The sequence below is a fragment of the Capricornis sumatraensis genome, chromosome 13 (genome assembly GCF_032405125.1).
Source record: "Capricornis sumatraensis isolate serow.1 chromosome 13, serow.2, whole genome shotgun sequence".
NCBI classification, from domain to species: Eukaryota; Metazoa; Chordata; class Mammalia; order Artiodactyla; family Bovidae; genus Capricornis; species Capricornis sumatraensis.
This window is the reverse complement of record NC_091081.1, coordinates 32,626,733-32,648,722: the sequence shown is the minus strand read 5'-3', so window position 1 is coordinate 32,648,722 and position 21,990 is coordinate 32,626,733. Positions and strand designations below refer to the sequence as shown.

The following is a 21,990-nucleotide window of genomic DNA, read 5'->3' as shown; positions in this document are numbered from 1 at the left end:
TGGAGCTAACCCAGGAGCATGCCTTGTGCATGTCTGCTCAGATTGCCTAAACCAGAGCAATTCCCATAGCCTCTGAAGGCTCATTCTTGAACCTTTAGGCATTAGAGAAAACCAGCTACATATAAGAGAAATGAAATTTTAAAAACCAATACAGTATTGTAAAGTACAATTTTTAAAAAGTGTACATATTCCAAGTAAGAAGTTTATTTGATCAAATGACAAAATATGAAGATATTTTAAACTCTAAAGCTCTATTCAGACAAAAATGTAAATTTATTATAAAGTAAAATGATATCCATGTAAATGGCACCTAAAAGCAGAAAGAATGCAATTCCTATAAATACTATGTCTGTATAAAGCATTCACAAAATTCTCAGGTACTTTAAAACTAAGTTGTAGGTATATTAGTAAAATCTGTAAATAGTGCTTAAAGTGGGCTTCTTAAACTTCCCCTACAATATGTCATGGGGGGTCCTGTAATGATCAGAGGGTCAGTGAGATGTGTCATGAGTGTGGAACAACCTTGAGTTCCCCGCACAGTCCTATCCCTTCACATGGAGAACTGGAATTGAGTGGGTGGGAATTTCTAATCACTCTAGTTGGGCATAATTAGAAAAGGGTTGTGAAACCAGGTTAGGAAAGAGGGAAGGGAGGGGAAATATGGCAGAGTCAATGGTTTCTGCAGAGCAGCTTTACACATGACCAGGAAAATGGATTTTAAAAACAATAACAGTGAATCCTTGGAGCTGCACCCCAGGGTCTGGACCAACCAGCATGCCCAAGGGCTCGACTGGGTGCCACACATGCTAGCATTAAATCCACACCAGAGGGCAAGGTCGTCACCTGGGTGCACCATGGGCAGAGCTAAGTGTGTAGTTACATAAATTTCTCTACCAAATATTTTTTCTAGCATCTAAGTGACTCTGCCTTTGAGGCCACGATAGGACCTGGGAAGCAAGAATCAGCAGCTCCAAGTTACAAAATCAGAAAAACTTCGGGCGTGTGGAAGGAGAACCAGATGCGAAGAAGGTGGTGTCTCCCAGCAGGCAAAACACATTGTTGGGAGCAAAGCACAAAGGCACAAAATGATTAAAGTGAAGTGAACCACAGGGAGAAACAGAAAAGATCCCAGGAAGCCAAGGAGGTAACTGAAAAATAATTATATAGCACCCATTATTGCTAATTTAAATCTATAAACATCATAGGGTTTGTGCTATTATTTTATAAATACAACACTTATGAGAGCTTGCAGAATATTATAAATGCCACACATTCTGGTATAAATGTTGACTCCAGCTTCATACAAGGAACTTGAAGTTACATTTCAACATAGTGGATTTGGGGTGATAAATAGAGTAATTTTTGTAGGCCATTTTCTGGACCTTGGTCACACAGCTAAGTGAAGGCCAAGAAACACAGGAAGCATTTTATTGGTCACTTTGGCAACAAATGTGTTTCTTATCTACATGTTACACAAAGATACACTTGTGTCCATGAATCTGTAAAAATCATCCATAAGAGATCTTTTATGTTTTCTTATCTGCTTCATTGCTATCAAGTCTAATGGGAGGACTACTCAATGGCTTTGGCTCCTTCACTGTCATCCTTAGAGGGATGTATTTACAGATAATTCTGTGTTTCCTATTCAAGATAAGTGGCTCTTTGAAGATTCCTAATCTTGAGATTATAATCTTCATTATCGATGGCACTGACACACACAAACACATTAAAAAAGTAAATGACTTCATATCACCTAATTTTAGCAGTGTGCTTTTAAACAGTGTGCTTTTCCAACACTACAGAAAATAACCTCTAAACACATCCAGGTTGATCATTAGAGATGCTCCCCTCTGCTGTCTAAGGTTGATTAAGTGAGACGCGTCTGAAAATGGGTCAGGGTAAGAAAATCTCAAGGTTCTGTGGACTCACAGAACAGTACAAACATGGCTTTTGTAGAATCTAAAATTGCTTTCTACTTAGACAAGGATGTAATATCTAATTACTCTGTTGAACGATTTTATAAATTAGTCCTATGCATGTATAAACTCAATGGCCAACACAGCGTCACTTCAATAGTTAAAGTGGTATTAATACCATTACTTCATACCCTTGATTCAGGCACTGAAAAGAGAGAGTTCAGTCTGCTGTTTCTGAAGTCTTAAAGTCAAGGTAAAGTCATTCACTCACCTTTGTTTCATTTCCCCAAAATAAAATCTTAATTTAGCAAACAGAAGAGACCACTACAGCAGAAAGTGAAATCAGCCTTTCTATGGTGAGGTTAACAAGCTGTTCATTTGCTGATTGTGTTAGGAGCTGGATACCCAGTCTGGGGAAGTTTTCTCAGTGAGTGATCAAGCATGTAAATTTGACTCAATTGAGATTACTAAAATAACTGGCTTTAAAAAATGAGTTTAGGAAAATGAAGTGACCTTGGAGTACTTAAGTTTTATATCTTCTCTCATAGAAATCACCTCTTGGCAAAAGATGCTTTTGGCTCAGCTCACCTGAACATAATTTCTTATGGAACTTTTCTTGTTATTTAGCATAATGGGACTAACTCAGAGTCGGAGTACACAAAATAAAGGTAGTGGGGCATGATGGAGCACAGCCATTCAGGGGAAGTGAAGTGAAGTCGCTCAGTCGTGTCCGACTCTTTGCGACCCCACGGACTGTAGCCTATCAGGCTCCTCCACCCATGCAATTTTCCAGGCAAGAGTGCTGGAGTGGATTCCCATTTCCTTCTCCAGGGGATCTTCCCGACCCAGGAATCGAACCTGGGTCTCCCACACTGCAGGCAGACGCTTTACCGTCTGAGCCACCAGGGAAGCCCAAGGGCTTCCCCCAAATGGGTGGCCTGTGAAGGGCCACAGTCACACTGACCCACTTGATGATTTATGCAAATTTCCCAAGCACCACCGTGTCTAGAATCACAACTGGTGGAAAAGAGAGATCTAGAATCAAGGTCCTCACAGCACTCTCTAGGTTGGGTGATCACGGCCGAGCTCGTGGTGGACCGTCTGCCTCACAGCTGTGTCTCCGTTTGCAGCCCTGGCATCTGGTGTCTGACACACACACAGTAAGGAGCCATCTGTGCCCCTGGAGGAACCATCTGAACATCAGAGGAGTAGCCAGAGAGTGCAGTGGCTGTGTCAGCCTCGTCATTCTGCGGCGCTTCTTTGGCCACTTGACTCTGAAGTAATGTGCTTCAGAGCATGGGGCAAGATGGCTCCACATCACAGCTGAGCTGGTTTAGCCAAAGGGTGACCCTGAGCTCAGAACTGCTTCCACTGTTACCTTTCCAGGTCTAGGGTTCATCCCAACTTTCAAACACTGTAATATCAGGGTAATGTGAGTAAAGTCTGATGAGCTTTGTCCATTATCAGCCTATGCATACAGGGTCCACAAATGTGAGATGTTCTAGTAGAATGATGTATCTGGTCTGAGAGAAAGATATACATGAGTTGCACCACATCTTTCTTTAAAATGTTCCAGCCAGAAAATCCATTGAGCAAAGCCTGAGATTCCCTGTTGTTTTTTTTTTTTTTAAACATTCCCTCCACCTCAATCAAATGGACAACCCCATTGCCACAGCAGAGAATAAACTCTCTGATGAAAGCGAACAACAACTTGGAAAGATAAGTGAAGGCATTTGAAATGACAAAGCACTAAGATTTTTTAAAAATTTAAATGATAATATATCTATAAAACACTGTGAAAATGTCTCTCCCAAAAATAGCACACATTTTAGTCAGAAGGCTCAGTGAAACTGAAAGCTGACCAGTAAAAGTGAAGGTAACCTTCCCATTTTTTAATTTCCCTCACTTTCCTGCCCTCAGACTCTACCAAGCTGGGTGTATAAAAGCAGAAAAAAATCTAAAAGCCGTGAAAAAGTGCTGGTATTTTTCAGGATCTCTCCAAGACAGTTTCCCTCTTGGTAACTTGAATCCTCTCTTGGGATCAAGGCCACTGACGAACTTTAAATGTATTTGAAGGCGCAGGTTCAAAGACCTCGTCATCATCTTCCACGCCTTCTTCTATCGGTTTCATCCTAGCCGAGGCTCGCTGGTGTGGGGATGGTACATCTGTCAAAGACACAGAAAGGAAAACCACTTAATGTACAGCCTGCCCTAATGCTGGCGAGATGTATCAGTGAAAAACTCCAACTGGAAAATAAAACTCTCTGGGAGACTATAGCTGGCACCAAGAGTGCAGTTTCCCTAATACTGCATCTTCTTTTTCTTTTTAATTTAATTTAAAAAATTTTATTTTTAATTGGAGAATAATTGCTCTACAATGTTGTGTTGGTTTCTGCCATACCTCAACATTAAATTGAATTATTATTTTATATTGGAGTGTAGTTGACTTACAATGCTATATTTCAGGTGTACAGTGAAGTGATTCTGTTATACATACATTTACCCTATTTCAAATGCTTTTCCCATATAGGTTATTACAGAATATTGAGTAAAGTTCCCTGTGCTATACAGTAGTCCTTGTTGATTATTTTATATGTAGTAGCGTGTATATGTAGAGTTTTCTTTGATGGCTCAGCAAGTAAAAATCTGCCTGAAGTGCAGGAGAGGTGGATTTGATCCCTGAGTTGGGAAGACCCCCTGAAACAGGAAGTGGCAGCCCATTCCAGTATTCTTACCTGAAACATCCCACAGACAGAGGAGGCTGGTGGGCTATCATCCAAAGGGTTGCCAAGAGCCGGACACGACTGAAGCAACTGAGCTCGAGTGTGTATATGTTAATCCCAAACTGCTAATTTATCCCTTCTCCCCCCACCTTTCCCCTTTGGCAATCATAAGTTTATTTTCAAAGTCCCTGAGTCTGTTTCTGCTTTGTAAGTAAGTTCATTTGTATCTTTTTTTAGATTTCACACGTGATATCATATGATATTTGGTTTACTTCGTATGATAATCTCTAGGTCCCTCCATGTCGCTGCGTGTGTGTGTGTTAAGTCACGTCAGTCTTGTCTAACTCTCTGCAACCCTATGGGCTATAGCCCACCAGGCTTCTCTGTCCACGGGGATTCTCCAGGCAAGAATACTGGGATGGGTTGCCATGCCCTCTTTCAGGGGATCTTCCAGACCCAGGGATTAAACCCACGTCTCTTCTGTTTCCTCATTGGCAGGTGGGCTCTTTGCCACCAGTGCCGCCTGGGAAGCCCAGGAAATGGCACTCACGTTTGCTTTTGCAAGGCTGAGTAATATTCCAGTGTATGCATGCGCCACATCCTTAGCCATTCCTCTGTTGATGGACATTTCATTGCTCCCTCATCTCGGCTGTTGTGAATAGTGATGCAGTGAATGCTAGGGTGCATGTATCTTTTTGAATTATGGTATTCTTTGGATATATGCCCAAAGGTGAAATTGCAGGATCATATGGTAGCTCTGTTTTCAGTTTAAGGAAACTAAATACTGATTTCCATAGTGACTGCACCAATTTACATCCCCACTAACAGTGTATTAGGGCTCCCTGTTCTCCACACCCTTTCTGGCATTTATTATTTGTAGACTTTTTGATCATGGCCATTCTGACTGGTGTAAGATGATATTTCATAGTTCTGATTTCATTTGTCTAATAATTAGTGATATTGAGCATCTTTTCACATGGCTTTTGGCCATCTGTATGTCTTCTTTGGAGAAGTGTCTGAGGAAATCTTATTTTTAAAGTTATTCATTTAATATTGAGCTGCATGAGCTGTTTATATGTTTTAGAGATTAATCCCTTGTTGGTTGCACCATTTGCAAATATTTTTTCCCACTCTCTAGGTTGTCTTTTCATTTTGTTTATAGCTTCCTTTGCTGTGCAAAAGCTTTTAAGTTTAATTAGGTCTCAGTTGTTTATTTTGTTTTCTGGAGCAGATGGACTCAAAAATATATTGCTGTGATTTGTGTCAAAGAGTGTCCTGCCTATGTTTTCCTCTGGGAGTTTTATAGTATTCATTCTTAAATTTAGGTCTTTAATCCATTTTGAGTTTATTTTGTGTATGATGTTAGAGAATGTTCTAATTTCATTCTTTTACATGTAGTGGTCTAGTTTTCCCAGCACCACTTATTGAAGAAGTGGTCTCTTTTCCATTGTGTAGTCTTGCTTCCTTTGTCATAGATTAATGGGTTTATTTCTGGGTTTCCTACCCTCTTCTATTGATGTATATTTCTGGTTTGTGTGTGTGTGTGTGCCAGTACAACACTGTTTTAATTACTGTAGCTTTGTAATATAGTGTGAAGTCAGAGAGACTGATTCCTTCAGCTCCATTTTTCTTAAGTTTGCTTTGCCTTCTTGGGTTCTTTTGTGTTTCCATAAAATTCTTTTTTTTAGTTCTGTGAAAAATGCCATTGGTATTTTGATGGGAATTGCATTGAATCTGTTGATTCCCTTGGGTAGTACAGTCATTTTAACAATATTGATTCTTTTAATCCAAGAACACAGTATATCTTTCTATCTGTTTATGTCATCTTCAATTTCTTTCATTAGTGTCTTAATAGTTTTCAGAGTACAGGTCTTTCATCTTCTGAGGTAACTTTATTCCTAGGTATTTCATTCTTTTTGATGTGATGGTAAATGAGATTGTTTTCTTAATTTCTCATTCTGATCTTTCTTTCTTAGTGTATAGAAATGCAACAGATTTCTGTGTGTATTAATTTTGTATCCTACAACTTTACCAAATTCATTGATGAGCTCTAGTATTGTTTTCTGGTAGCATCTTTAGGAATTTTTATGTATAGTATCATGTTATCAGCAGACAGTCACAGCTTTACTTCTTTTCCAATTTGGGTCCCTTTTACCTCTTCGCTAATTGCTGTGCATGCCAAATCATTTTGGGCAAGACCAAATATTAGGGACCTTTTCGCATGGACCGAATGTCTTTGGACATTTTAGACAGCACTACATGGTCCTGTGAACATCAAGGACCTTAGCATGGACCAGATGTCTTATAGACCAATGTTCTGCAAAGCAACAAAGTCAATAAGCCATTGATAGTCCATGAGACCAGATGTAGAGAGGATGTCACTTCAGGTGCTTGGATGGTATGAGCTTCTCAGACATATGCAGTTTCCAGTGGTTTGCACCAAAGTCTGCTTAGGGCTCAGAATGCACGTTCCTACATTAATATCATAGGTGGTAATTTTAGTCCCTTGAAGGTGGATTTAACTCCTACTTTCCCTAAGGAAAGGTTCTACTCTGAAACTATAGAACCTCCACCATCTGGAACATCACCCACAAGAATATTTCTTGCCACCAACTGTCCAGTAACTCCCTGGACTTACAGGGGAGAGGGAGAGAGAGAAGGAGGGGGCAAGGAGGAGAATCCAGGCACGCAGGAGGGAAGAGCTGGATAGAGCAAATATAATCCAGAAAAGCAGCAGAGGCCCTTATATCAAAGAAACCAAATAAACAATCCATTCATTCTGTCTATCCTTCATTCATTCATGCATTCACCAAGTGCTAATTGAGCTTCTACTATAATGGACACCATGCTTGATGGAAGAAAAAACACTGTCTAAAAGTAAGAGTAGACGTTATTATAAATAAGTGCATAGGCTTCTCAAGGTGCCTACTATTATAGCACACACAAACTCCCTCCTGTATAGTTCCCACGTTCTGTGTCAGGCTCCACTTTATGAGGGTCTCCCTCGGCCCCACCCAGGCTTGAGCCATATTCTTGCTCTACCCTCCAGCAGGGTGAGGTCAGCTAGCAATCAATATTATCAGCAAATGCTGAACTCAGTCTAAGTGTAAGGTTGATGAAGGAGGAACAATTGGAGAAATCTGACTCTTCACATACTTGCTCTACAGCAAAGAAGAGTAGTGGGATCTTATGAAGACATAAAAAGGCAACAAGAAATTTATCAGGATCAGCTCTTAATCCCTAGCCAGAGGCAGCTGTGTACCCTACACACAGGGGTAAGGGTGCAGAGCACAGTGGCCAAGACCAGAGGCTCAGGAAACACTTCCAAGGTTCAGATCCCTGCTGCGCTGCTTCCTGGCTGTGTGACCTGTCCTCCATTACTAAACCTCTCTAGGCCTGTTTCCACCTTTGTGGAAAGGAGACATTCACAGGACCTGCCTCATGGAGTTGTTCAGGGGATTAAACAAAATAATCATGGAATGTGCTTGGCACATATAAAATGTTGCTGTCATTTTTTTTTCAAGATATATATATATATATTTCAACTTACTTGGATAAAAAGTATACATTGCTTATTTTAGATCAAATTTTGAGATCAAGATTAAGATACTTGGGAAAGTAACTTTTGGGGACTCTGTGTTCCTTCCATTGACAGCTTCAGAATCAGTCCCCATTGTTAGCACATCAATACCATCAAAGAAAGGATTCGTTTACATATAAATTATTTTCACTTAAGTCTCTTTGGCATATATAACATTTATCACTGTTTTCCAGTTAGAGATTCATATAACACCATTACATAAACATTACATTTTTTTTGTTAATTTTATTGAAGTATAGTTGATGTACAATACTATAAGTTACAAGTGTACAATATAGTGATTTACAATTTTAAAGGTTATATTCCACTTATTATAAAATATTAGCTATATTCCTGTGGTATACAATATGTCTTCGTAACTTATACATAGTAGTTTATACCTCTTTATTCCCTACCTCTGTATTGTTCCACCCCCTTCCCTCTCCCCACTAGTAACCACTAGTTTGTTTTCTGTAAGTCTGTTTCTTTTTTGTTATATTTACTGGTTCACTGTATTTTATTAGATCCCCACAGAAGTGATATCATACAGTATTTGTCTTTCTCTGTGTGACTTCTTTCACTTTAGCATAATACCTTCCAAGTCTACTCATGTTGCAAATAGCAACATTTCATTCTCTTTTATGGCTGAGTTTTTTTTCAGGGGGACAAGGGGAAGCAAAAAGTATATACAAAAAGTTATATACAGTAACTGCCATTTATTATTAACTATATAGTCATTGCCATCTTGGAAGATGCCATGATCCACAGCTACATCTTTCAACATAAAAGATCATAATTGTACAGTGCGGAGCTGGACGTTGGCAGAGCTAGTGTGTTTGTCATATATAAATGGAAATTGTTCACTTTTAAACATTTACAGTTAGTTAAAATACTGAGTTTACAGGGAGACAACTACTGATGTAACTGGTTGAAAATTAGCTTCTATTAAAACAGTCTAGGAACACAATTCTGCCTCGAGCACAGCATGGGAGAATCTCTCAGACATATACTTTTTATCCTTTTTCACACAGGTTATAGCAGACATACCAACCATAACCTGGAATTTGCATGTAAATTATTCAAATGGCAATGTAACCTATCTGTGTGACCTTGGGCAGGTTACTTCACTTCTCTGTGCCCCAATTTCTCTATCTGTAAAATAGAAGTCATAATAATGGCATGTATTTCATATGGTTGTTAAGAGGATTACATGACTCAAACTTGTTAAATTCTTATATCTGTGCCTAGGATATCATAATCCCTTTGTAAATATAAGTCAGTAAAATGACTTAATAACATGGCCTTAGGAGAGCAATGGCCTAAATCATTAGAAAACTTGTTAAAATTCATCATCGCTCATAGGAATAGCAAATAAAGGAAATGAGACTTGTGCTCAAATAGCATTTTGTGTTGCTCAGTGTATGAGTGCAGCAAAATTGTCTATTATTTTTTTAAGAAAAACAATAGGCATGACTTCCATCATATTTGTAGCCTCAAGTTATGATTGAATCTCATGAAATATTAACTTAGGCTGAGTATCTGCAATCAGATAGACCCTGAGAACAAGCAAAATGGCATGCCTAAGAGCATTATGCCAAATCAATTATGCAGAGCATCCAGACGTACGAAGATGTACGATACACGTAACACGAACATGCCCATTGCATTTTGGCTGGGGAAGTGGGGAGAACTGGTCTGAAGATTTTAACCCCATCTATCAAACTAGAGAACTAAACATTAGAATTATCCAGCCAAAGGCATGGTACTACAGCTTCTATAGTAACCTGAGGTAGTTATCCACGTTGGGGCCAAAATGTTATCTGCCCCTTTAGCTACCTCACCAATCACTGCCTTTTTCTGTTGAAAGAGAGAATGAAGAGGGGAACCAATACAACTAGAAATGACCAGAGAAACTCTGGAAGAACTTTTAGCTTCTCTATTGTCAATTGAAAAAAAATGCACAATTAAAAGTTGAGAACTATGTTTTATTTAGCAGACAAAACTGAGGACTTAAGCCCAGGACATAGTCTCTCAGATATCTCTGAGAAACTGGTCCCACGAGGGAAGGGAGGGGCCTGGATATACAGGATTTTTTGCAACAAAGACCAGGTAGTCAGAATATCAAAAGATTACTGTTAATTAAAGAAAACCAGACATCTCAAGTAATTGAGCACTCTTCTATGTATGAGAAGACGCAAGAGTTTGCACTGACTGAAATCGCTCCTTGGCCGTGCACCTCAGCTGTCTGTAGCCAGTGTCCTGTGCTTTTTCATCCTGAGTCTCCTCAGAGTGTGTGGTCAGGGGGGCTCCAGTGGTTAACTGCTATGTGGCAGGCATCCTGTTTGAATTTTGAGTTCCCTCAGGGCTCACCATCAGGGTGGCTGTAATGAGATGACTTGACGACTGCAACATCTTGTTTACTGATATGACAGGAAGCATTTCTTTTTCACTGACGCGTGCTCAGTCAAGAATGCTGGAGAGGGTGGCTATGCCCTACTCCAGGGGATCTTCCCGCCCCAGGGACTGAACCCTCATCTCTTTTGTCTCCTGCATTGGCAGGCAGATTGTTTACCACTATTCTGTGAAAGAATTTTTTCTCTTCCTGCTCTATTTGCCTGAGAAAGGAAGAACTGTAGTCTTAGTATGTAACATTAAAAAGTAAACAAGATTTACTTCCAGTCCTGGAGTGACATCCAGGGGCCCGCTTCCCTTCTGGCAAACTCTCAGTGCCCCAAATCCAGCCCAGTGTTTTCCTCTTCTCCTCTTGCTTTTCTCTCCTCGTGGACTGGTTTCTCCACTTTCCCCACCAAATTCCTCTCCACTCCGCAAGGTGAGCCTCAAGCTCTACCGCCTTCATTTGTAGTCTTCCCTAATTCCTTCTCTGGGGTGATTCTGTTTTTCAAGAAAAGACAAGTACTTGCATCCCTCCCTTACTAGAAAACAGGCATCTTATGGGAGTCATCACAGCCTTTTCTCTCCTGCAGCCTCTCTGAAGTACCCACATGTAGCTAGGTCCTTGATAACTACTTAGTACATGAGAAAAATCCCTCTCTGAAACTCTGCATGGGGCCTTCCCTGAGGACGTGGGGAAACCACACAACCACACACTGGAACTCTGATGGGTCAAGTCCAAGTCCTGCCAGTGGGCCACCATCAGTGGCCCTCAGATGCATGCAGGTCTCAGTTTACAGTAACACCTCACTGCAAAAGTGATTGTTATCACTGCCTTCTGTACTACGTGCCTTGAGGGAAATCACTTTCATATCACTGATGGTTCGACAGTGCTTGCAGCCCCGGCAGGAGTACCATCCGTCCAAGTCAGCATCAGCGAGGTGCATCAGTGCTATCACCTGCTACAGAGTTTTCATCCAGTCGGCCTAGAGGAACCCCAAGGAACTACCCTGTGCAAGAGGCTAGGTTAAACATTAGGGAAATAGAAGCAAACCAAACCTCGTTTCTGCCTCCATCTTACTTCTCAGAAACTCCATTGTACAATAGAGGAGCAATTCATCCTTACAGCATCCATATCAGTATTTTTACACAGAGGCTAAAGCAGAGACAACCTGGACACCTAAGAAGAATAGCTGGGAGATGATGTGGATGAACCCCGTTCCCACCAGAGAGGGAAACACTGAGAAACAAAACTGGCCGGGGCAAAGCAGGAGATGCTGACAGCCCAGCAAGACTGACAGCTAAAGATTTTTTCCCCCCCACACGGAGAGGACTAAATTCAGGCTCTGTGGTGCATTAGAGCCCACAAGTCCCCTCATCCAATTCTCACCACCGCGCCTGTTGCTGTTTTCTCCATCGAGCAGACCGATGCACTGGAAGGTGACAGGAATGAAGTCTGACTTACAGCTGCCAGAAGCCGCCAGAGCCAGCAGGCTGTCTGACCCCCGAGAGGGATTGGCGTCTCAGAGCCCACGCTCTTGTCTCAACCTCAGGAGGCCTGGCTTCTGTGCCACCGAGAGCCAAGTATGATAGTCATCTGGCCCTACCTGGGAATTGGCCACAGTCACAGCCAGGAGCTTCCTGGAGAAGGAGCTCACTGACCCTGATCTGGTGTTCTCTGCCCTCTGTAGGAGAACCACTGGTTCAGTGGAAAGACTCCGAGGCCATCACCATGCTGCCAGAAATCATTTTTGTCCACTAATTAAAACCCAATCTGGAGTGTGAACAACAGCAACAAAAGAAGATCCTACTTCGAGGAGACTAGTTATATTTCAAAAATTGAAGGTTAATAAAAATTCTTTCTACAAGTTTGCCCAGTTTTTCACTAACCTTGTGCACTGATGCCTCATCAGAAGTTTGCTCAGAAGGCCCAATACCTTCCCTAAGTGTGAGAGCATGAGGACAGAACAGAGAGAGAAACTGAGCTCATGTTTAGCTAAGTGCATTTTCAAATTACTTTCGCCTCTCGAGGACATGACTATGAGGTTCATGACCTCTGTATAATGCTTCGCTTTTCATTTACGCCAAATTCTAGAGGGGCAAATAATTCCATCTCCATAAATTTTCTAGGAAACTGATTTTTATTCTTCTTTTAAAGCTACTTCTACAGTTGAGACACAGAAGTGGTTAACTGTATCTTTGATATTTATTATAATCAAGAAGTGAACACTAGCCTTATTTTTGGCTTTTAGTTATCAATATCATCCAATTGCCCCTGGCTGCCAATTAACACAATTTATTCTAAAAGTAAATAAAACAAATGTCTCACTGAGCTTCAATCCAGACTTATCAGGTGTGCCTTGTTAAACAGCTACATCAAAAGTTACTTTTGCTTGGCAAAAAAAAAAAAAAAAAAAAAAATTCTGCCAAGAAGAAGACATGTACTTGCTTCCATTGATAGCAAGGCCTGGAGAACACCAGCCAGCAAAGCAGAACTGACTCTGAGCTGTGTGCCAATTCGGTGTGTTAGGTGGGAAAGAGAATGGGAGAACCAGGTAGCCATCGTCCTTAGGACGTAAGAGAGTAAAAGTAAAAAACATGGCCTCTGAGCAATGCAGAAGACAGATTTAGAGGAATAGCTCTGAACCAAACAGTGGACACCTCTACTCATGCCAGACCACAGGAGGACACCCACAGGTGGCTTTGGATCCAGGAAGCAGGGTCTCTTCTCGGCACACCTGCTTAGACAGCAGCTTGTGCGTGAACCTAGCTGAAAAGAAAAGGAGCTGGCAATCAAGATGCGCTTTGCGTCCTTGAGGGTTGTTGCCAGCAGGGGCAAACCAGCCAGGCGCCTCCACGGAGGATGGGCTCAGGCTGCCCTGCCAGGCCTTGTACCTTAAAGTCCCGAATTAAACACAGGAAGCCTTTTTATACACAGACCCAGGGGATCTTACATAACCATCCGTCCAAACTCTGCTATAAGTGCTAAAAAATTAGGTAGGAGAAATGCCCTTTGACAGAACTCTATCCTTATTGAGCTTATTTCTATTTTGGTGTGCTTCTGATTACATGAGGGCCTGAGGGCTTCTCCTTGCAGGAGAAAGTAAACAGACATAGTTGTTCTTATTAAATCCAGAGTGAAGGTCACACTTGTTCCAGAGAATGAGTAAGTGACCTCAAGTTTGATCTTTAAGTAAGCAAAGGACCATGATATGAAGTTTGTCAAGTGACTTCTCTCTCTGCTTCAGAAATTTTAACAAGGAATGACACTTTTATAAACTCTCCAGTATAATTGTGGTAAGATGTTTTTCCCCTTTCCTTTGTTAACTTTGATGACATTTTCTTCATTCCTTTCAAAGTGTTCTTTTATTATGTTTAACCATCTGGCCGACTGCTTTAACAAGTAATTAAAAACCTTACAGGGGTTTAGAATTTTAATTAGATTATACATTTTTTGATGTATGAGGATGGGGGAAAATGTAATGGCTTTTTTGCTAGAAAAGGATTATCATCCCCTTTACGCCTTTGCCTTATGTGTATTATAAGACTTTGTTAAATTTAAAAAATGTGTTTTTCATTGAGGTCATGAGATTATTTCAGATTGTAGAAACTGAGTTTGGATGGAAGTTTTCTGAATAATAGTGCTGAAGAGTTAGGCATGCCTTTAGACCTAATTTCCTTGAAGGGACTGAGGACCACTGAGGGATCCAGCAAAGAATTATACAAATTATGGCAAATGGGGAGGATAAGGAGGCTAGTGGCTCTCATGAAGAGGTTCTCAGATCAATTCCTGGCTTCTCAGATGGGTGGCCAGGGCCCTGAGATGCCTGGGCAACAGGTGTGAGTAGCCAAGGAATAGCCTGAGTCCTCTCCTGCCCTAAAGAGAAAGCTTTAGGGTTGCAGAGTTGGTGGATAAGCTCAGGGGAATAGGAAAGGCAGTTCAAGGATGGCAGCTGTGCAGCAGAGCCAGAGAATCACCAGTATGGGATGAGGTAGGAGGGTGAGAGGCCTTATGAGGAAGGTCTGAGACAAAGGGGACATGGAACTGATGGCCCAGGAGAATGAGGATGTGAGACCAAAAAGGTAAGGATAAGGAAAAAGAGAGGCCACTAGAGATATCCATGAAAACAAAAAGCAGTAGGAAAAGGCATGACTCAAATATCAAATAACTACTCAGACTTTAAGAAGAAATGAAATGATTCACCCAAAACAAAAAGCCACTAGCAGATACTGGGGATCTGGTGAATAAGATGGTCCTGACAGTAAGGCATGAGAAAAACTTTAAGGGAAAAAAGGAGAGGCATGGCAGGAAGTAAACTACAGTGGCATTACTTATTTGTGTTTTTAAAAAAGGAGAATCCATTTGAACTTAACAGAAACAGACTTTTTGAACAGATCAGGAATCATGATGCCACGGGAACCCAAAGAAAGTGATGTAGTCAGAGCCCATTATTAAATTATGAATAAAGCGTAATGTCAATACTATTTATTTGCTTTAAACTTTATCAAATAAGCCATGGATGAAGGGAGGAAGACATAACTATAATTGGCAGAGAGAATAATCATATTTAATACCTTTTAAACCATGAACTTCCTGATGTTCAAGCTGGTTTTAGAAGAGCCAGAGGAACCAGAGATCAAATTGCCAACATCTGCTGGATCATTGAAAAAGGAAGAGAGTTCCAGAAAAACATCTACTTCTGCTTTATTGACTATGCCAAACCCTTTGACTGTGTGGATCACAATAAACTGTGGAAAATTCTAAAAGAGATGGGAATACCAGACCACCTGACCTGCCTCTTGAGAAATCTGTATGCAGGTCAGGAAGCAACAGTTAGAGCTGGACATGGAACAACAGACTGGTTCCAAATAGGAAAAGAAGTATGTCAAGGCTGTGTATTTAACTTATTTAACTTATATGCAGAGTACATCATGAGAAACGCTGGGCTGGATGAAGCACAAGCTGGAATCAAGATTGCCGGGAGAAATATCAATAACCTCAAATGTGCAGATGACACCACCCTTATGGCCGAAAGTGAAGAGGAACTAAAAAGCCTCTTGATGAAAGTGAAAGAGGAGAGTGAAAAAGTTAGCTTAAAGCTCAACATTCAGAAAACAAAGATCATGGCATCCGGTTCCATCACTTCATGGGAAATAGATGGGGGAACAGTGGAAACAGTGTCAGACTTTACTTTTCTGGGCTCCAAAATCACTGCAGATGGTGACTGCAGCCATGAACTTAAAAGACGCTTACTCTTTGGAAGGAAAGTTATGACCAACCTAGACAGTATATTCAAAAGCAGAGACATTACTTTGCCAAAAAAGGTCCATCAAGTCAAGGCTATGGTTTTTCCAGTGGTCATGTATGGATGTGAGAGTTGGACTGTGAAGAAAGCTGAGCGCCGAAGAATTGATGCTTTTTAACTGTGGTGTTGGAGAAGACTCTTGAGAGTCCCTTGGACTGCAAGGAGATCCAACCAGTCCATTCTGAAGGAGATCAGCCCTGGGATTTCTTTGGAAGGAATGATGCTAAAGCTGAAACTCCAGTACTTTGGCTACCTCATGTGAAGAGTTGACTCATTTGAAAAGACTCTGATGCTGGGAGGGATTAGGGGCAGAAGGAGAAGGGGACAACAGAGGATGAGATGGCTGGATGGCATCACCGACTCGATGGACACGAGTTTGGGTGATCTCTGGGAGTTGGTGATGGACAGGGAGGCCTGGTGTGCTGCGATTCATGGGGTCACAAAGATTCGGACAGGACTAAACTGAAACTGAACTGAACTGTACATTTAAAAAATGGATAAGATGGGTAATTTGTGTGTTACATGTATTTTTGCCACATTAAAAAACAATTCAGAAAGAAACACAACATTGTGAAGCAATTTTCCTCCAATTAAAAAAGCATAAAAGCTTCTGCACAGCAAAGGAAACCATAAACAAGATGAAAAGACAACACTCAGAATGGGAGAAAATAATTGCAAGGGAAGCAACTGACAAAGGACTACTTTCCAAAATATGTAAGCAGCTCATGTAGCTCAACATCAGAAAAACAGCCCAATCAAAAAATGGGCAGAAGACCTAAACAGACATTTCTCCAATTAAGACAACAGATGGCCAACAGACACATGAAAAGATGCTCAATATCGCTCATTATCAGAGAAATCAAAACTACAATGAGGTATCATCTCACACCAATCAGAATGGCCATAATCAAAAAGCCTACAACAATCAATGCTGGGGAGGGTGTGGAGAAAAGGGAACCCTCTTGCACTTTTGGTGAGAATGTAAATTGATACAGCCACTAGGGAGAACAGTATGGAGAGTCCTTAAAGAAACTAGGACTAAAACTACCATCTGATGGAGCAATCCAGCTACTGGGCATATACCCCGAGAAACCACAATTCAAAAAGGCACAAGTACCCACCCCAACATTTGCTGCAGCACTATTTACAATAGCCAGGACATAGAAGGAACCTAGATTTACAATGACAGATGAATGGATAAAGAAATTGTGGTACATACATACAGTGGATATAACTCAGCCATAAAAAGGAACGAACTTGAGTCAGTGGTAGTGAGTTGGATGAACCTAGAGCCTGTTATACAGAGTGAAGTAAGTCAGAAAAACAAATATTGTGTATTACTGCATATTTATGTGGAATCTAGAAAAATGGTACTGATGAACCTATTTGCAGGGGAGGAATGGAGAAGCAGACATAGAGAATGGAGTTGTGGGCACAGTGCAAGAAAGAAGGGATGGGATGAATTGAAAAGCATTGACATATATAAACTACCATGTGTAAAACAGCTGTTGAGAGGTTGCTGTATAACACAGGGAGCCCGGCCTGGTGCTCTGTGATAACACAGCGCGGTGGGATGGGCTGAGAGGGAAGCTCAAGAGGGAGGAGAGAGATATATATACATAAAATGTTGACTAATTTGCATTGTTTTATGGCAGAAATCAATACAATGTTGTAAAGCAGCTTTCCTCCAATTAAAAAATAAATAAAAAAGGAATAGAAATATGTTTTCAACCTTGATTGTTGAAAAGTTAAAGAAGAGACAAGAGTTTGAAGGTAGAAGGGGAAAGAATAAGTAACTGTAGGGAAGCTAATGTCCTCACCTTTAGAAGTGCTTCAGAGAGAAAAAGAAATGGAGGTTTATATGTCACCCTGCTTATTTAACTTATATGCAGAGTACATCATGAGAAACGCTGGACTGGAAGAAACACAAGCTGGAATCAAGATTGCCGGGAGAAATATCAATCACCTCAGATATGCAGATGACACCACCCTTATGGAGAAAGTGAAGAAGAACTCAAAAGCCTCTTGATGAAAGTGAAAGAGGAGAGTGAAAAAGTTGGCTTAAAGCTCAACATTCAGAAAATGAGTCAGACACGACTGAGCGACTGAACTGAACTGAACTGATGTATTATTTAATGTTACAAATGTAAACAATAAAGGGATAAAAACTAGTCATATTTTATACTGAGCAGAAGTGGGAAGGGAAGTTAAAAGTGAACTAAGTTAGGTTAGAAGATAAAGGTTAGGAGGATAAGTCAATTAACAGCACACTGTTTAGCATTTTGGACAAAAGTTGTTCCAATATGATTGCTCTTAAAGAGTGGTTAGGTTGAAAGGGGTCAGTTCTTTTCATTGAAAACAATTTTTTTTATTATTTGATAACTGCATATTAACTTAATGATTTTAATTTTATTTTATTAAAAGACTGAAAGTACACAGCCCAATAAAATTATTTTACAGTCATTTCACAGATGGGAACATGCTGGGTGAGGAGAGAAGCCATTTAAAGGACTGGTGAGGGCTGGGGCCCTGGAGACGGTCCCCCAGCCAGGAGGAGCTGGTGCGCTAAGGTCCCAGAGGAGATGAATGGCATATTCCTTGCCATGAGAAGGGGGAAATACAAGACTTACCTTGTGAAGGTGAGTGAAGATGAAATGAGAACATGTATGACAGTGGTCAGGATGTGTCAGTGGCTGCAACAGGGGCTGAATATTCCCAAACAAGTTTACACTCATGCACGGGTATTTGTAAAGTCAGAGGCAAAGCAAAACCTTGGAACCAATTCAGTACTTCTTAGTTTCAGGGCTGACAAGCGGCCCTGAGCAGGTTATTTAACCTTCCTAAGCTGCACTCTGCTCATCGACGAAGTAGGGGCACTGCTTTTCACTAGCCCTTCTGGTGGATCTGAGAACAGTTCTTAGGTTCATCTCTGGGTCCCTGCTGCCTTTCCACCTCTCCCTATAATCCTGTTTGTAAGCCTACAGTTGTTCACAGGGGGAAATGAAATACAAATTAGATTGAAAAGATTATTTCATGAAACTCAGAAGATGGAATTGGCTTTTTGTATATTTCCAGGTAAAGAAATATATAAGGGAGCTGAGGGAAACTTATTATGTCAGATAACCTGCCTAGTCTTAGCAGACAAGAATACTAACCAGATGCAAACGAACTCAGCTTAGCACAGATCTGCACCCCTAGGTCGGGCTTCCCTCGTGGCTCAGATGGTAAAGAATGCACCTGCAATGCGGGAGACCTGGGTTTGACCCCTGGGTTGGGAAGATCCCCTGGAGAAGGGAAAGGCTATCCACTCCAGTATTCTGGCCTGGAGAATTCCATGGACTATAGTCCATGGGGTCCCAAAGAGTCGAATACGACTGAGTGACTTTCACTTTCCCTTTTCCCTAGGTCATATGAAATTAGTACACTTTCCAGAGTGCCTTCTTGACATTAATAATCAAAAAATACTTGAAAAGGCTTTTTTGGTCAGGAAGAAATATCTCTTAACTATTCCACAGTCTGTTAAAGAAATCATAAATTTTAATTATAATTTCTGAAAAACATGGTTTAAATTAGCAAAATCTTTCAAAGATGAGTTCTAACAGACTGGATCACCTACACTGACTCAGGATTTTTAAAAAACAAACAATAGATTATTTAATTCCAATTAAATAAAGTTCTCAACTTGCAAAGAAACATCATATGTCCACCTGTTGCCATGACAATGCCTGTGCTCAGCACCACTTATCATGATGGAATTGTCAAGGACAGTCAGTCTGCATGCATGTTTATATACTACGTGTAGGGAGCTAAACCTGTAAGGAGGGGAAGACAGAAGTGACAAGGCACCTCGATGAGCACCTTGGTCCAGGAGCAAAGGGAAGAAAGCTTATATCTATATAAGGGCTGGATCATGGAAAAAGCAAGAAAGTTCCAGAAAAATATCTATTTCTGCTTTATTGACTATGCCAAAGCCTTTGACTGTGTGGATCACAATAAACTGTGGAAAATTCTAAAAGAGATGGGAATACCAGACCACCTAACCTGCCTCTTGAGAAATCTGTATGCAGGTCAGGAAGCAACAGTTAGAGCTGGACATGGAACAACAGACTGGTTCCAAATAGGAAAAGGAGTACGTCAAGGCTGTATATTGTCACCCTGTTTATTTAACTTATATGCAGAGTACATCATGAGAAATGCTGGACTGGAAGAAACACAAGCTGGAATCAAGACTGCCGGGAGAATATCAATAACCTCAGATATGCAGATGACACCACCCTTATGGCAGAAAGTGAAGAGGAACTCAAAAGCCTCTTGATGAAAGTGAAAGAGGAGAGTGAAAAAGTTGGCTTAAAGCTCAACATTCAGAAAACGAAGATTATGGCATCTGGTCCCATCACTTCATGGGAAATAGATGGGGAAACAGTGGAAACAGTGTCAGACTTTATTTTTTGGGGCTCCAAAATCACTGCAGATGGTGGTTGCAGCCATGAAATTAAAAGACGCTTACTCCTTGGAAGAAAAGTTATGACCAACCTAGATAGTATATTCAAAAGCAGAGACATTACTTTTCCGACTAAGGTCTGTCTAGTCAAGGCTATGGTTTTTCCAGTGGTCATGTATGGATGTGAGAGTTGGACTGTGAAGAAGACTGAGTGCTGAAGAATTGATGCTTTTGAACTGTGGTGTTGGAGAAGACTCTTGAGGGTCCCTAGGACTGCAAGGAGACTCCAGTCCATTCTGAAGGAGATCAGCCCTGGGATTTCTTTGGAAGGAATGATGCTAAAGCTGAAACTCCAGTACTTTGGCCACCTCATGCGAAGAGTTGACTCATTGGAAAAGACTCTGATGCTGGGAGGGATTGGGGGCAGGAGGAGAAGGGGACGACCGAGGATGAGATGGCTGGATGGCATCACTGACTCAATGGATGTGAGTCTGAGTGAACTCCAGGAGTTGGTGATGAACAGGGAGGCCTGGCGTGCTGCGATTCATCGGGTCGCAAAGAGTCGGACACGACTGAGCGACTGAACTGAACTGAACTGAAGGGCATTAAATCCTCTTCACACATCCTGGACATCCTGTCTCACAATCACACTTCCAAACATGGAACTCAAGCAAATGAAGCAACAGGAGAGCAAAAAGGAATTAAACAGCTTTAAGAGCCATGTTGTGATTCTGCCATCACTGTCTTCCCTCAGTCATGAGTGGCAGTGACCCAAACAGCAGCTGCTCCTTCAGTGTCCCAGAGTGAGGAGGACCCAGCAGCACCCATGTGCATGTGAGAAATAAAGAAAGCAGCCTCTCTATCGTAGCCAGAGGTTGGGGGAACCATCTGTTAGCACTGTGTCGTCTAGCGAGAGCTAAGATACCTCTCTTCCACGCAGACTGCAGTGAAGATTAAATGTGATTATGTTTAGAGAGTACCTGAAAAAATAATAATTGCTATTGTTAATAAACGTGTGTTCCCGTCTTTCCACTAGCATTCATGAAGCTGATACTTGCTGTTGCTGAGTCCAGCTGCCCTGGCTGCCCCCATGTGTATATCAGAAATCCAGAATAATCAGAGCTTAGGCATTTGTTTTGGGGACTTCACAGGCTCAAAGTGTGCTGAATTTTGTTATTTCAGCCTGATAGTCCTAAGGGATTGGTTTTGTATTCTCTGTTTTACAAGGAATGTAAATTGGATAAGTTGATGCCCTATTGATGGGTTGGGCAAAAGAAAAGCAAAAACAGCCTTCTGTAGTTCTGGGACAAAAATCTAAGTACGAAAAAGTAAGAACTAACCAATTTTTAATGAATCACATGGTAGGATGAATAATTCATAATTAATATCAGTGTTGTGCTCAAATACTAATGTCTTCCATTAAGCTGCAGAGGTGAAGCAGAGAAACTCAGAATGAGGACTGTTAAAAGGAAGCAGGGATGAACATCCATCTTCTGTACAGTTCACACACATGCACACACTCAAAACTATGCATATATATGGCTCGATGCATTTACATCATAATGTGTAAGAGCTTGTACAATAAACCTGAGGCTAAAATATATATTTAATAATTAAATAAACAACATAAGCA

General features: G+C 41.0%; 1 protein-coding gene across 1 annotated transcript in view; it reads right to left on the bottom strand.

The window, feature by feature from the left end:
- Positions 1 to 3,957: 3,957 nt before the first annotated feature.
- Positions 3,958 to 21,990, bottom strand: part of POPDC1 (popeye domain cAMP effector 1) — a 41,125-nt gene continuing 23,092 nt past the window's right edge. Inside the window, exon 7 of the mRNA XM_068985090.1 lies at positions 3,958 to 4,082. Coding sequence (XP_068841191.1) covers positions 3,958 to 4,082 — 125 coding nt within the window. The remainder of the gene's footprint in view (positions 4,083 to 21,990) is intronic.